This window comes from Aspergillus tanneri (assembly GCF_003426965.1).
Source record: "Aspergillus tanneri strain NIH1004 chromosome Unknown AapTan_8_pilon_pilon_pilon, whole genome shotgun sequence".
NCBI lineage: Eukaryota > Fungi > Ascomycota > Eurotiomycetes > Eurotiales > Aspergillaceae > Aspergillus > Aspergillus tanneri.
In genome coordinates, this window is record NW_022984635.1 from 1,761,632 (window position 1) to 1,775,302 (window position 13,671).

Consider the following 13,671-nt stretch of genomic DNA (forward strand, 5'->3'; position numbering starts at 1 on the left):
TCACCTGCGGGACAGAAACAGGGAACATGATCGACGTCTACGTGCTGCAACAATCAACCGCAGTGAAGTAAACACGGTAAACGTGGGACAGAGTTGCATACCAGTGACGTCATACTCGGTGAACAAAGGAAGATGCCCCAAAGCTTTTGGAAACAAGATGCAAGAGAATGCTAGAGCTTCTACAGCAGATTCCATTCTGCTATGCCCATGATCCTCAGCTTCTCCTGTCGTAGGAGTAGTTATAGAACTGGGTGTGCTAGTTGGTTACCTATTTGGGTTGGTCATCAGTTTATGCATCCTGTGCATAACCTTAACGGTTCATATTCATATCCTCGGAAACGGCGGAACACTACGTAGTCGACCATTTCGTATTCAAATGATTGAATAATCCATTTGAACAAATGCAAAGCATCAACACCAGTCTACACTCTACAGAGCACTGAGTCGGATAAGACGGCAACATCGGAGCCGATGGTTCCGCGTCCGATGAAGATATTCGGATGGAGGAGAACTTCCAACAGATGATAACGGTAGAGCACTGCTGTACGGGAAACATGTTTCTGAACCCTTTCCAGTGGTCTCCACACGGGCTGTCCCGTCAAGAACAATTTTCTAGTTTCAACGTTACTGTTCTACATAAAATCTCATTACTCAAAGGTCCGCTATGATTATCTGATCCAATTCCAAGCAGTGATACCGAGGCAAGATTTTAAAGTCGTGTGGAGCTGTGCAGAATGAATTTTTGTTTTTATCCACCAGGTTAAGTCCCCACGGTATCCCGGTACTTGGCGGGACCCAGTCGAGTCGACATTGTACATATTACATTGAATTGGTGATCATTCTTGGGTCATTAGGGAAAGAGATGACAGCACTACCCCACTGGCATTCCTTGGCAGGCGTGGGTCAAGCGGAGTAGAGGCAGCAGACAGGGCTGATAAAATATAAACTGATCCACGAGCCTTTGCTACGGGCAACCCAGGACCCCCGAATATGCATTATTTCGTCATTTTATGCATCCTGACTTCCCTGGAGAGTTGGTCTCCGCCCTTGGCAAGAATTTAGAAGAGGCTAAGAGTAGCTCGGTGTTTCTTCCGATTCCCGATTCCCTTTCGAGGTTTTCTCGTCGGGTGAGAACTGGCCATCTTTGGGCATCTGTCCCGTGCCCATGTCCACGTCACATATTTCTGTCTGCCTTTATCCATTAGATTTCACCCTAGACCTCGAGTATCATCAGATGAGGACTCCTCCATTATCCCGTTCCTTCGGTGCTCCTTCCTTGGCATCGCCACTTCGTTGTACTCGAATATCTCCAATATCTCGCACTACCAAGCGTCCTGATTCTCACAGTCCTTTGGGACTCCAAGGAGGGGTCTTAACATGGTCATCATACTTAGTGGCTTCCCAAGTTCTTGGCAACTGGAGAGAACAGTCAGTAATGAGAAGTTAGAGGGCTTGTGCACCAATGATGTTCGCCTGTGTATTTCCAAACACCACCAACCCCTGAACATGGGTCCAGTAAGATGAAAGAGTTAGCTAAGATGTGCTGCATTCCCTATTTCCTAATGTTATCCACCTAAGCAAAAAAACAAAAAAGGAAAAGTAAAGAAAAGAAAAGGGAAAAAGACAGACAGAAATCAATACCAATACTACCCACGAAGGGAAGCGTGGCCAGTAGTAGCGGACTATACTGCCTCTTAGTCCACCACCTTCTCTTTCCTCCTTCCCTCTTCCTGTTCGCTATCTCACTACTCTGTCCTACTAAAAGACTGGCCGGTTCCTGGTTGGAACGCTGGCTCTAGAGTCCCTCCCCCATCCCCTAGCGTCGTTCTCTTTCCCTGACGAGGATGCACTTTCTCTTCGCTGGCCTTCTATTCTTCACGCTTTGAGTATTTCACGACTGTCCTTCGTTCTTCTCCCCCTCGAGGCTTCGTACGTCCAGTCTTTGCCTGTCGGTCTCTTTTCACCCTGGATTATCTTTATCACGCCCTCATATCCTCCTAACCAGCATCCCCCAGGGTCGTCATGGGGGCTGGTGCCATCCTGGAGCCCTTGGTGGTCATCGTGCTTCTGTTTGGAGGCACTTGGATCAATCGCACCACGGGCTCCCTTTCTCTGGTGCGCAGAGCTCGCCGTCGGTCTGGCGCCTTCTCTCGCGATGGTTCCCCGGATTGGATCGAATCGGGTTTTCCCACGCCAACCGCGAAGGACGGGTTACTCAGTCGTCGACCTCTGTCTCCCTCCGTCCTGCAGCCTGACCAAGATCGATGGCACCAGAGAAAGATTGGCTTCCTCTCGTACACCGTCGAGGTGACGTCTCCGAACACCGTCGTCTTTCAGGATCGCTTCCTGAGTCGCCTGCTTCGAAAGCTCCCCTTCCTAGCTGAATGCTGGTACTGGGCTTTGGTTTATTGGGTATGTTCTCGCCATCTTTATATTTCCTATCAATGGCCTTTACTACTTTTCCCCTTTGTCCAAAGGGCCAGAGAAACACGGAGAGCTGACGGGTATGGAACAATATAGACATACCAATTGGGTCGGGCCTTTACAGCAGTCACACTCCGGGAAGGAACTGTGGATGTGGCAAGGAAGCATGCGCTGCAGTTGATTCGCATCGAAGAAGCACTCGGAATATTCTGCGAAGTGCCAATTCAGCAGTTTTTCCTCCGACATCCTCAACTTATGATATGGACCAATTGGATATACTCCTTCATCCACATCCCCGGCACAATTGCTTTTCTCGTTTGGCTCTACTACTACACCACCACGCGCAATAGGTTCGATGAATCGCAACCAGGAAATCCCCGAGGCCTCCTGAGCCGTTCACCTGCTGGCCCGCATCTTTACCAAGCGCGACGGCGGACACTGGCCGTGTGCAATCTCCTTGCCTTCGTGGTCTTTACCTTGTGGCCATGCATGCCACCTCGCCTGTTGAGCGACAAGAATGCGGAGGGCCCGGACAGTGAATTGGGACGCAGCTATGGATTCGTGGACACAGTACACGGAGTGAACGGTGCCGGTAGTGTGTGGACAGAGAATCGGTTCTGTAATCAATATGGTACGGAACCCCCCGAATCATTTTACCACTTGTTGGGGATTTTGTTAATGGAGATCTTCAAGCGGCCATGCCATCGTTGCATTTTGGGTACTCCCTCATGATCGGACTGACCATTATGACAATCCCGCTGCCACCGCATCACCGCCGTTCTATTGGGATAACCCGGTTGTTTGGGCTGAGGATTCCGTCATGGCGGCGCCTGGCCTGTCTGGCTGTGGGTTTTTCCTACTCACTCATAATTCTGACGGCGATCATCGCCACGGCAAACCATTTCATTCTGGATGCGGTTGCCGGTGCATTTGTGTGTGCGCTGGGATGGAAGTTCAACAGCATCTTGCTGAATCTGTTGCCGTTGGAAGACTACTTCCTCTGGGTGGTCCGCATACATAAGCCAGAACCAACGGCGGTGGACGGCCTGGGAGACGTTGATGGATGGGTCGACGACGATCCGTCCGAATATGCCCCCTGGTCCTGATAATGTGGAGGCTGGAACCCACGCACCACGGACCATTTTTCTCTTTGACAACGGTGATACCCTGGTAGTATATGATAGCCTTCCATACTCAACTGATCCTTTCACGATCCCCTGAGACGCCTTTATCTTTATCATGAACACATGTATCTATAGACATCCTCCTTCAGGACGTCCTAATATAATGAAATCCATATTTATCGCAGTTGAGCACGACCTGCACGTGCAGAACTGTCCTCTACTGGACAACAGGAAGGCTGAGATGGCTCGACGTGTGGACAGAACGTTGTTTGGGGCAAAACTCCAATGTTGGGAGGATAAAACTGTAGGCGGTGGTGCTCCGAGCCGTATACCATACTAGGTATACCTTGGTACGCAGCAAACTCGACTAGTGGCCGATTATTACTCTATATATTCCCTCCGAATGGGATCATGGCAACCCATTCTACAACTGCTTTGGGCCTCCCTGTATATGAGTGTAACAGTGCTGCAGGGCTGTGAGATTGAGGTTGACATTAGCCGAGATGCATCAGGTCGCAGTGAATTCTACCATGGCACTCTGGTGTCATAAAATCCCCGTCACTGGTAGAACTTTCTACTCGGGAGAAAATAGCGAGGGACTGATTGTCAAATACTACCATGTCTTTTATCTATCCAGATGCTGGTCTTCGTCTTGTGATCGGTGAATACTATATCTCTGGGCTGTACCATTGCCATTGTCTGGGCAACCTTAACTTTCCTTTTTTGCTGTTTCTTTTCTTCTTTTTTCTGGTTGTAAACATTCATCTGTAGAAGTATTTAATGCAAACCGAGAGTATTAACTTGAATGTTTCAATAATATCACTAAACCGATATGTACAAACATACATTCATTCATACGGATTTAGAGATCACAGAAATAAGAAACTATACTGTTGACAAGAGTATTCAATTCTTCCTTATAATTATAGTAATGATAGTGACAAGGTCATTTACCTGGTACTTTGGTGCTGTGAGTAGTCAGTCTCTGGTCTGCGTAGGACTGCACTTATAGGTAGTGGTGGAATCGTCATCCGCGGGGAGATCCCCAAATAAATGTCCTTTAATAAATCACCACCGCTCAAGTTTCTCTCTCTCGCACTTCCCCTCTTCCCCCGACTATTATTGAGACTCTGGCATCTCTCCCCTCCTAACCACTTGTGATTTCACGCAGATCCTTGTGATCGTGGGGTTTTTTTGCCCTTGGCGTTCTCTCCCTGTAAGTGTTACTGTGCCCTTAAACCGTTTGTGGCACCAGGTCAGTCCCTCATTCCCTCGAGACACTTCCAATGAATTTCGCTGAACGTGACCCCTAGGATTTTCTTGTAACCAGCCCATCGCGTTGGTTATCGGGCTGTACATTCATCACCGTCGATATCTACTGCGGCGCGTCCATCGTTGTGCACCTTGTGATTCTTTTCCATCGACTGTCTACCGTCGACCTGGGAGAGGTCTTGAAAACTAGCCTTCTTTACGTGTTTCTTTGACGGCGACTCTGTTTGGGGGTCGGTCGTGGCTGTGGTGCGGTGTCTCCGCGTTTGAGCGGTTGGGGAATGCCGTTTTCCATCCTCTCTCCTGGCTCGACCATCATTTCTTTCGATTCTATTGCCCGCAGTGTGATCTAGGGCGCTCTATACGTCTGGTTTTGTCGACCCAGGAGTGTTGGATCTCTTGGTGGTCGTCTCCCTCACCCCTTGGCGCTTGGACTGCTGCACGTCGCGTGAGATCTACGGGTCTACCGTTGCAACCGAGTGGTTAACGGACGGTTGTCTGCGTGGTTGACAAGATCCGAGACTAGTATCCTCATCAGTGCCACTACGTGGTGGATTAAATCAGTCGTGGTTGACTTTTTTTTAAATTTCTTTTCTTGGGGTACTCTCGCTGGGCGTTGCGTCATTTGTGGTGTCTGCTTTTCTCCAAGCGCACGCGTTGTTCGACTTCCCGCCTCCCGGCGTCGCGACCTTCTCCACCACTTCTCTCGTTCACTCACTCTCTTTCTTTCCCTCTCCCTCTCCTTCTCCCACTCCCACTCTCCCCCTCTTTCCCCACCACATTCCTTCTCTTCCCATTGGGAAAAAGCTTTGGTGTCTTTCATCTCCTTCTTCTACAATTTATTGAGCTCTGTTGCGCATCATGGCCGAAGAGTCCCCTGCCGCATCGGCGCTCGCTGGTGAGTCGTCGGTTGAGTGCGCTCCTGCCGATGCCAACATTGATGCTGCCGAATCGGTGCCTGGAGCTGCCAAAGAGAGCAAAGCGGAGGCAGCCAATGGATCAGAGGAAAAACCATCTGGTAAGCGTCCCTGTCCCCCGACGACACTAGCCTTCTTGGGACGATTCAGAGAAGTGGGTGGTCCGTGGGCGTGAGCGCTGACAGATGTTCATTTCCCACTAGACGATGCGACTGGCTCTGTTGAAAAGAATCAGCCAACGGAAGCCCCAACTGATGAACCCAACGCGCCCGCGGAGTCCACTGACGCGAAAGAGTCCACCGAGGCTGCTGCCGCCCCGGCTGAGCTTGAAGCCGCTCCCGCCCGAGACACCAATGGAGCTCCAGGATCGACCAAGAAATCCGGTAGTTCCAAGCGTAAATCCACTGGCACCGCTCCGGAACACAAGTCCAAGCTTAGCAGGAAGAAGTCGCAGGTTCGCATCACCCACCTGAACGCAAAACCGGGGGAGTACTATCTCGCGCGTCTTCGAAGCTATCCCCCATGGCCATCCATCGTCTGCGATGAAGAGATGCTTCCTCAAAGCCTGTTGAGCTCGCGTCCTGTGAGCGCTCAGCGGCCCGATGGTACTTATAGGGACGACTACGCTGATGGGGGCAAGCGCGCTCACGAGAGAACCTTCCCCATCATGTTCTTTGACACCAACGAATTGTGAGTACCATAATTTCCCCCTGTAGTGCCCCGCGCGACTCGGCTGTACTAATGGCTACGTTGCAGCGCTTGGGTCACGAATACGGACCTGACTCCTCTGGATCCCAACACCTGCAAGGATGTACCCGAGAAAGGTAAGACGAAATCGCTCGTGGCGGCTTACGCGGTGGCAGCTGAAGGCAACGACCTCCAATATTTTAAGACCCTGCTGGCAGATCACCAACGTGCCATGGAGCAGGAGCAGGAGGAGCGTGAAGCCAAGCAGGCCGCAAAGGCTGCCTCTAAAGCTGAAAGAGAAGCCAAGAAAAACAAGCGTAAGAGCATGGAGATAATCGATGATGAGGATGCGGATATGGAAGATGCAGGCGAGAAGAAGTCGAAGAGCTCGAAGAAACGAAAGAAGGATGCTGAGGCCGAAGGTGACGAGAAAGTGAGTGATCTCATGATGCCCGTCTTGGATGCATCATAGACTGACTCCTGCGATCTTAGCCTGCTAAGACGCCGAAGACCGCCACCAAATTGAAATTAACTACTCCCAAGACGCCAGCAAGTGAAAAGAAAGCCCCTGCTTCGGGTAAGGCCAAGCAGACCGCCAGCAACAGGAAATCTGACAAGACCGGCGAAGAGGAGAAAGAAGGAACCCCTGGGGCGTCCAAGGGACCCGAAAAGAAGGTGAACCCCGAAGAGGCAAAGGACAGGAAGGAGAAAGAAAGTAGGACCACCTCCCATAGCCCGCGCAGGGCTTCATTGGCTAACCTGGATCAGTTCTTTTCGTTCGCCACAAGCTCCAAAAGGGCTTCATTTCTCGCGACCAGCCCCCCAAGGAGGAGGAAATGACCACGATGTCCGGCTACTTTACCAAGCTGGAGAACTACGGCGATTTGGAGGTGGCAATCATTCGTGCCACCAAGATCAACAAGGTCCTGAAGATGATCGTGAGGCTTAGCTCCATCCCGCGTGACGAGGAATTCCAGTTCCGACGCCGTGCCATGGACCTTTTGTCCAAGTGGAAGACCGTGCTTGACGCGGATGCCCCGGCGAGTGCTGCCGAGGATAAGGACAAGGACGACAAACTCAAGGCTAACGGTGTCCACAAGGAAGACAGCGTAGACACCCCTGTGAGGGCTGATACCGAGGGTGAAAAGGAAGACGAGCCGAAGAACGAACAGGATACTGCTGAGCCTCAGGACGAACCGATGGCCGATGCTGCGGAAAAGCCGCAGGCCCCCGAGCCAGCGAAGGAGGAATCCGAACCAGCGGGACCCAAGGACGAAGCGCCCGCGGCAGAGAAGGCTCCCGAAGACAAGGCAAAAGACGAAGCCATCGTGGGAGAGAAAGCGGAGGAAAAAGCCGAAAAGGCGGCGGAAGCAACTGCGTAGGTCTGAGGCGGCTTATATTGGCCTAGATCAATGTTTTTCCTCGTTTCTTTCCTTTATTTTTGTGTTTCCTATTTAATTTCTCCCTCACTGGCATGTCTAGTTCGCGTAGTTTTGTCTCCTACAGACCTTTTGTGTCGCTACTGTTGTATCTCGCCCTGCTTTCTTAATTGTCTGTTTTTCCGTTTTTGGGTTGAGCAACGAAGCCGGAAATCTCACCAATCCAAGGGGGAAAAAAGTCTTTGACTTGTTTATCGTTTTCCTAAGTATCTTTCGATTCCTCTCTCGCTTGCCATCTGTACATCTTCTCCTTCCCCGCTACATGGCCCAGGGTACGATGGGGAGTCGGGATTATGAAGCCAACCCGAGAAAATACTATCCAAAGCTGCATGAAAGTATTGATTGGTGGTTCTCGAGGGTGGACTCTCGATTGATTCCGATGAAGACAGATAGATCCCGGACGTGAGGTCCATATTCCACCATTTCCCTTCTCTTCTCCGTCTCTCTGCTGGAAAACCATTTCGCGTTTTATGAATGGAGATTCTGGATCGGGCTTTTCTTTTCTTTCCCTTTTATCTAGTTTATGGCTTTATCAAGAATGTGGATTCCACCTCGATTGTGATCGATGCAGATACTCCAGATGTGAGTTGTCTGATACGTGATTTTTTGTCCGCGTTTTATTTTTTGGGGCCTTGGATTTGATCGGGAATTGCACGTACACCGTACACAAGAAATATGAGCCGTCAGTCTAGTATTTACATTTGAATTGTCCACATCGTAGTCGTTCATGTCCTTCCCTTCGTGAGGAGTTCTATCGTCTATAAAGCTATCTGATACGTCAATTCCGCCCATTCCCATGAAATGAAAGAGAACGAGAAGAGACCCATGAGGAAAAGTAAAAGGAAAGTGTCGTGCAATATAATATAGCCAAGCCATGATTTGTGCACCTGAGTGTCCAGATAAAAGAAACACAAAGAACAATTACATATGTAGAATATGCTTCTCTGCCGTATACATTAATGTAGTAGGAAAGGGGTCAAAAGCCAATGGATGAGAAGTTCAAGATGGGGAGGTATGTCCCTCATCCACTGCCACAACGGTCACCACGGCGATATCATCAACCTTGCCGCCACGGTACCAGTCGCCGGGATAATAACGCTGAGCTTCTTTGGCAAAGGGACCATCGCGCCGGAAGTCCAAGCTGGCGAGCTTCGCTTCTCCTGCAATGGTGGCTGCGAGTAAGGATTGTAGAGTGTAGATCTGGTCGCGGGGATGAGAGGAAGAAGAGGGAGACGAAGAAGGGTCGGAGGATGAAAAAGAAGGAATCAGAGATGTAAGTCCCTCTGGACTTGTGAGATGGGCCAGCTCGTCTGAGGGTTTGATCCCTAGGGTCTCGGTGGCGGTCCACGCCCCCGTCAAGACCATCCGGTTGGTGACTAGTTTCAGGATATCTTGATTATTGAGATTGTCGAAGACACCGTCGGTAGCGAGCACAAGAACGTCACCGTGCTGCATCTGGAGGTTTGTTACGCCCGCATCGCGCGGGGAATCCTCCAGGTAGGCACCGCCGAAGATGGATGCTTGGGTGCGCATGCGCGGAGGGATAATACTGAGTTGATAGGGGGTATTGAAGCCATGGGTCTGTGGAATCGAGTAGTGATGCACGGCGGCGAGACGTAGCAGGACAGAGCCGGAGTCTCCCAGGTTGGCCAGTTCGACTCGTCCATCGGACAGTCCCACGCCCACCGAGGCCGTGCTGCCTCCTGCCCGGATGGTCTTGTCGGCCACCACCTGGTCGTATCCCGTCTGCAGGAGACCCTTCGCCCGTAGCTGCTCCGGGGGTTTGTCCCAGCCCAGGGCCGACTCGGCCATGTAATAGCATAGGGCATGCGAGAAGTCGGCCGGGTCGACTTTGGACTCGGACCAGCCCCCAACACCGTCTGCCACCGCGAAGGCGACGGCCCCGGGGTATTCTCGTCGTCCGACTCTGCTCACGAAGAAGGCATCCTCGCCGCTGTCTGGCCTCCACTTTCGTCGGATAGCGGGATCATCGGTGTCTACGGCCACGCCCACCGCATGGAGATCCGGAGTGAAGTCGTACGTGTTCGTTACTGGGCGAAATCGACGGCCTTTGCCGGACGACGAGGCGGCTATACGATAGGAAATTCGAGGGGCTTCGAGACCCAGGCGTGAGGTCGAGTGGAATGGTCTAGAGAATGGGGGGTTTGAAGCGGTAGACGAGACGGATAAAGTGGAGGATAGGAAGAAACAGGAGGCGAATCGATCAGCGACGGTGGTCCTGCAGACAGAGCTGTAGACTCTATAGTGAGCGAGTAGCATTATGGGTGCAGCGATCCAATTGCCCCAGTCTTGTAAGATATATATATTTTATCTAGACACAGAGGAAGTGACAAAAGGGTTTTCTTTTTTCTTTTCTTTCATGAACGAGAAATTGGTTGATCACCCGCAAGGGAGACAATGACGAGATTCATGGTCTCATCATGGTCGAGAGAGATAAACTGGTGGTGGTGTTGAAGATAAATGAAAGGGATTTTTATCTCCGCCAAATTTCCTCCGTCTTTTCCTCCTCAGCCACCGCATCCCGCCATTTCTCCCTCCACTCGCTCATCCTTTCCTTTGCCTGGATTCAACAAGATTCATCTCTGAATCTTTCTTTTTCCTTTGAGATCTCCTTCTCCATCCTCTCGCCCATCATGATGCACCCATCGAGACAGGCGTACGTGGAGGAGGCCAAGGTAGGAATCCCCTCCAGTGTCCCTCTTATTTTTCTGTGAATATGTGCATACCGTGTTAGTATCGCGAAGTCAATCTTACTGACGTCGCGATCCTTGGAAATTTCTAGGATATCGACATGGGCATTGATCTGGCCAACCTGCGTAAGTGATCATCGTACCACATCTCTAATCTATGAAGGAGATCTAACGTGTTGTATGGTGTAATCCAGCCATCGACCACGACTATGAACTCCCCTCGGCTGCCGCAGGGATTCCGGCCGAACGAGCGTCTGCCATTCTTTCTCAGTTCGAAAGGAAACGAAAGGCTGCGGCCATGGCGGTGCCGACAGACGATGCAAGAGTGCGTGCGCGATTGCGAGAGATTGGAGAGCCCATCACACTATTTGGAGAAGGCCCTGTGGATCGTCGAGATCGGCTGCGAGAGCTGTTGACCGATCTGGCGGAGAGACAGGAAGACGATGATGTGACTATGCGAGAGGCAATGGCAGGAGAGGCCGAAGAAGAGGAGGAGGAAGCCGAGCAGCAGGAGGAGTTCTACACTGAGGGGTCAGAGGATCTATTGAATGCCCGAAAGGCGATTGCGCACTTCTCTCTCCCCCGCGCAAAGGCGCGCGTGGCCCGTTTGAGGGAGGAGTCGACGATTCCCCTCCGGACGCATATCAAGCACCGTAAGGCGATCAAGGAGAAGTTGCATGGATTTGATCTCTACGGGTCCCAGATCGCCGGCGATCGTCCCGTCAGCATCTGTCGATTCGCGCCGGATGGACAGACCATCGCAACGGGGAACTGGGGCGGTAGCATCCGCCTGCTGACCGTACCGAGCCTGGAGGAGCAGCGGTCCCTCAAGGCGCATACGGACCGCGTTGGAGGCCTGTCCTGGTTTCCCGGGGCTACGCTCCCGAGGTCAGGGGTGTCCCCATCGACCGTCAACCTGGTGTCTGGTGGCGGCGAAGGGAACGTATGCTTGTGGTCCCTCGAGAAGGACGAGCCGTTGGCGACCCTGTCAGGACACTCTGGTCGGGTGTGCCGGACAGAGTTCCACCCGTCGGGTCGATACGTCGCGTCCGCTTCTTTCGATACAACTTGGCGCTTGTGGGATGTAGAAACGAGCGCTGAGCTGCTGCTCCAGGAAGGCCATTCCCGGGAGGTCTACACATGCGCCTTCAACAACGATGGCTCTCTGATGGCCAGTGGGGGACTGGACAGCATCGGACGAATATGGGACCTTCGGTCGGGCCGAACAGTGATGATCCTCGAAGGTCACGTCCGGGAAATCTACGGTCTGGACTGGGGCGTCGACGGATACCGAGTGCTGTCGGCCTCCGGCGACGGATGGGTTAAGTGCTGGGATCTACGCCAGGTGCGAAGCACGGGGGGCATTGGAGCACACAAGAGCGTGGTGTCCGATGTACGATGGTATAAAGGCACGGAGTCGGCGGCATCCTGCCTGCCGTCGCTGGACGGAACGAATGGACACATGGAGGTGGACGGCGCAACAATGACCTCGAGCGATCCGCCGTCGGCCCCGGTGCAACCAAGGAAGTCGGGCACGTTCTTCGTGAGCAGTGGATTCGACAAGAATGTCAACGTCTTTAGCGCGGATGACTGGTCGCTGGTGAAGACGCTGAGCGGCCATGCAGGGAATGTTCTTAGCACGGACATCAGCAATGATGCAAAGTGGATTGCCAGCTGTGGACATGACCGCACGGTGAAACTCTGGGGCATCGAGTGAGGACCGATGATGGATGACGGATCCTGAACCTGATTATATTCCGAGACTGATTCTTGCCCCGTCCGCCGCAAAGACCGCACTACGTATCATCCCTGGGGGTTGGAATTGACCTCGCCATGCATCGGATTTCACAGAGGAGATGGATTCCAGCGAGGAAGTTGGGTCACCGGCCGAGGAGATCCGGACAAAGCTGGCGACCTGCTACGGAGATGGAGGAACCATCAAGCCAGCAACAAGGTCGCTGGATACGTGTACTATCCGATATATCTGGGGATATAGCTAGCTAATCGGTGCCTTTGTCTTTCCATAGAGTCAATGTTAATGAATCAATGAAGACTGCATATGAAGGACTGCCTGCATTTCTCCGACCCAAAAAAAAAAAAAAAAAAAAAAAAAACATCTCAGACTGGAGATATGACGTAATATCGGAGATTTTTCTCCCGGGAGGCTGACTCATCTGGTTTACATAACTCACCGTTCGTGAATTAGTTAACTATTTAGTAGTCAACGATCAGTCGAATCTCTGCTGAACAAAACTTCATCAGCAGCAGTTTGAGCAAGATGACGGCAACTTTCCGCTCACAGATACTGCTTCAGCAGCTCTCATTCTCCTCTTATACGACGAGACCGAGCACCCGCGGAGCATGCCTCGTCTGCCAACTACGATCTCAATATCACCTCTCACCCGGTCGTCGTCGTCCATCCTCACGCATCCTGAATCTCCAACATGCACCGCAGCGTCGATTCGCAACGGCTTCCACCCACGGTTCATCCCCAGACTCCTCCGCCTCTGCCCCCAAGAGCGGCTCTGTCCCAGACATCCGCAATCACTACACGATCTTCCCAAAAACCCTGCCGGGTGGACCACCCCCAGGATCGCCATTCGATATCACTCTGGGTGACCTCCGTCGGGAATTCCTCCAACTCCAAGGCATCAGCCATCCGGACAAGTACCCTCCGGGGCAGGCGAAACAGCGGGCCGAGGCCTTCTCGAGACTCATCAACGAGGCGTACCGCACGCTGGCGGACCCGCTGCTACGGGCCCAGTACCTTCTGCGTGAGATGCACGGGATCGACGTGACGGCGGAAGACGGAGCCACGAAGCATGCGCTCGACGCGCAGACGCTGATGGAGGTGATGGAAGTGCAGGAGACGATCGAGGAGGTGAGCGGGGACGCCGATGCCGAGGCCAAAATCGCGCAGCTAAAGACGGACAATACGGTGCGGGTGACGGATGGGGTACGGCAGCTGGCGGCGGCGTTTGATAGCGGCGATATCGAGATGGCGCGGCGGGAATGCGTACGGCTGAAGTTCTGGTACAATGTCGGGGAGGCGTTAAAGGAATGGGAACCGGGCATGACGGAGCTTCGGTTGGTTCATTGA

General features: G+C 52.3%; 5 protein-coding genes across 5 annotated transcripts; 4 read left to right on the plus strand and 1 right to left on the minus strand.

The window, feature by feature from the left end:
• Positions 1-2,022: 2,022 nt before the first annotated feature.
• On the plus strand, positions 2,023-3,530 carry ATNIH1004_011192 (phosphatase PAP2 family protein; the record flags this gene model as incomplete). Its single annotated transcript, XM_033575758.1, has 3 exons — positions 2,023-2,412; positions 2,521-3,055; positions 3,118-3,530. 3 exons carry the CDS (start codon positions 2,023-2,025, stop codon positions 3,528-3,530), a joined length of 1,338 nt encoding a protein of 445 aa, XP_033421613.1.
• Positions 3,531-5,678: 2,148 nt separating this feature from the next.
• Positions 5,679-7,803, plus strand: ATNIH1004_011193 (PWWP domain protein; the record flags this gene model as incomplete). Its single annotated transcript, XM_033575759.1, has 5 exons — positions 5,679-5,835; positions 5,938-6,424; positions 6,491-6,854; positions 6,914-7,136; positions 7,190-7,803. The coding sequence occupies 5 exons, from the start codon at positions 5,679-5,681 to the stop codon at positions 7,801-7,803; spliced, it is 1,845 nt and encodes a 614-aa protein (XP_033421614.1).
• A 1,056-nt stretch (positions 7,804-8,859) lies between these two features.
• ppmA (type 2C protein phosphatase PTC7) lies at positions 8,860-10,140 on the minus strand (the record flags this gene model as incomplete). Its single annotated transcript, XM_033575760.1, has 1 exon — positions 8,860-10,140. The coding sequence occupies one exon, from the start codon at positions 10,138-10,140 to the stop codon at positions 8,860-8,862; it is 1,281 nt and encodes a 426-aa protein (XP_033421615.1).
• Positions 10,141-10,514: 374 nt separating this feature from the next.
• ATNIH1004_011195 (putative pre-mRNA splicing factor) lies at positions 10,515-12,288 on the plus strand (the record flags this gene model as incomplete). The annotated part of the gene is made up of 3 exons (XM_033575761.1): positions 10,515-10,556; positions 10,664-10,697; positions 10,766-12,288. 3 exons carry the CDS (start codon positions 10,515-10,517, stop codon positions 12,286-12,288), a joined length of 1,599 nt encoding a protein of 532 aa, XP_033421616.1.
• Positions 12,289-12,849: 561 nt separating this feature from the next.
• Positions 12,850-13,671, plus strand: ATNIH1004_011196 (J-type chaperone JAC1; the record flags this gene model as incomplete). The annotated part of the gene is made up of 1 exon (XM_033575762.1): positions 12,850-13,671. One exon carries the CDS (start codon positions 12,850-12,852, stop codon positions 13,669-13,671), a length of 822 nt encoding a protein of 273 aa, XP_033421617.1.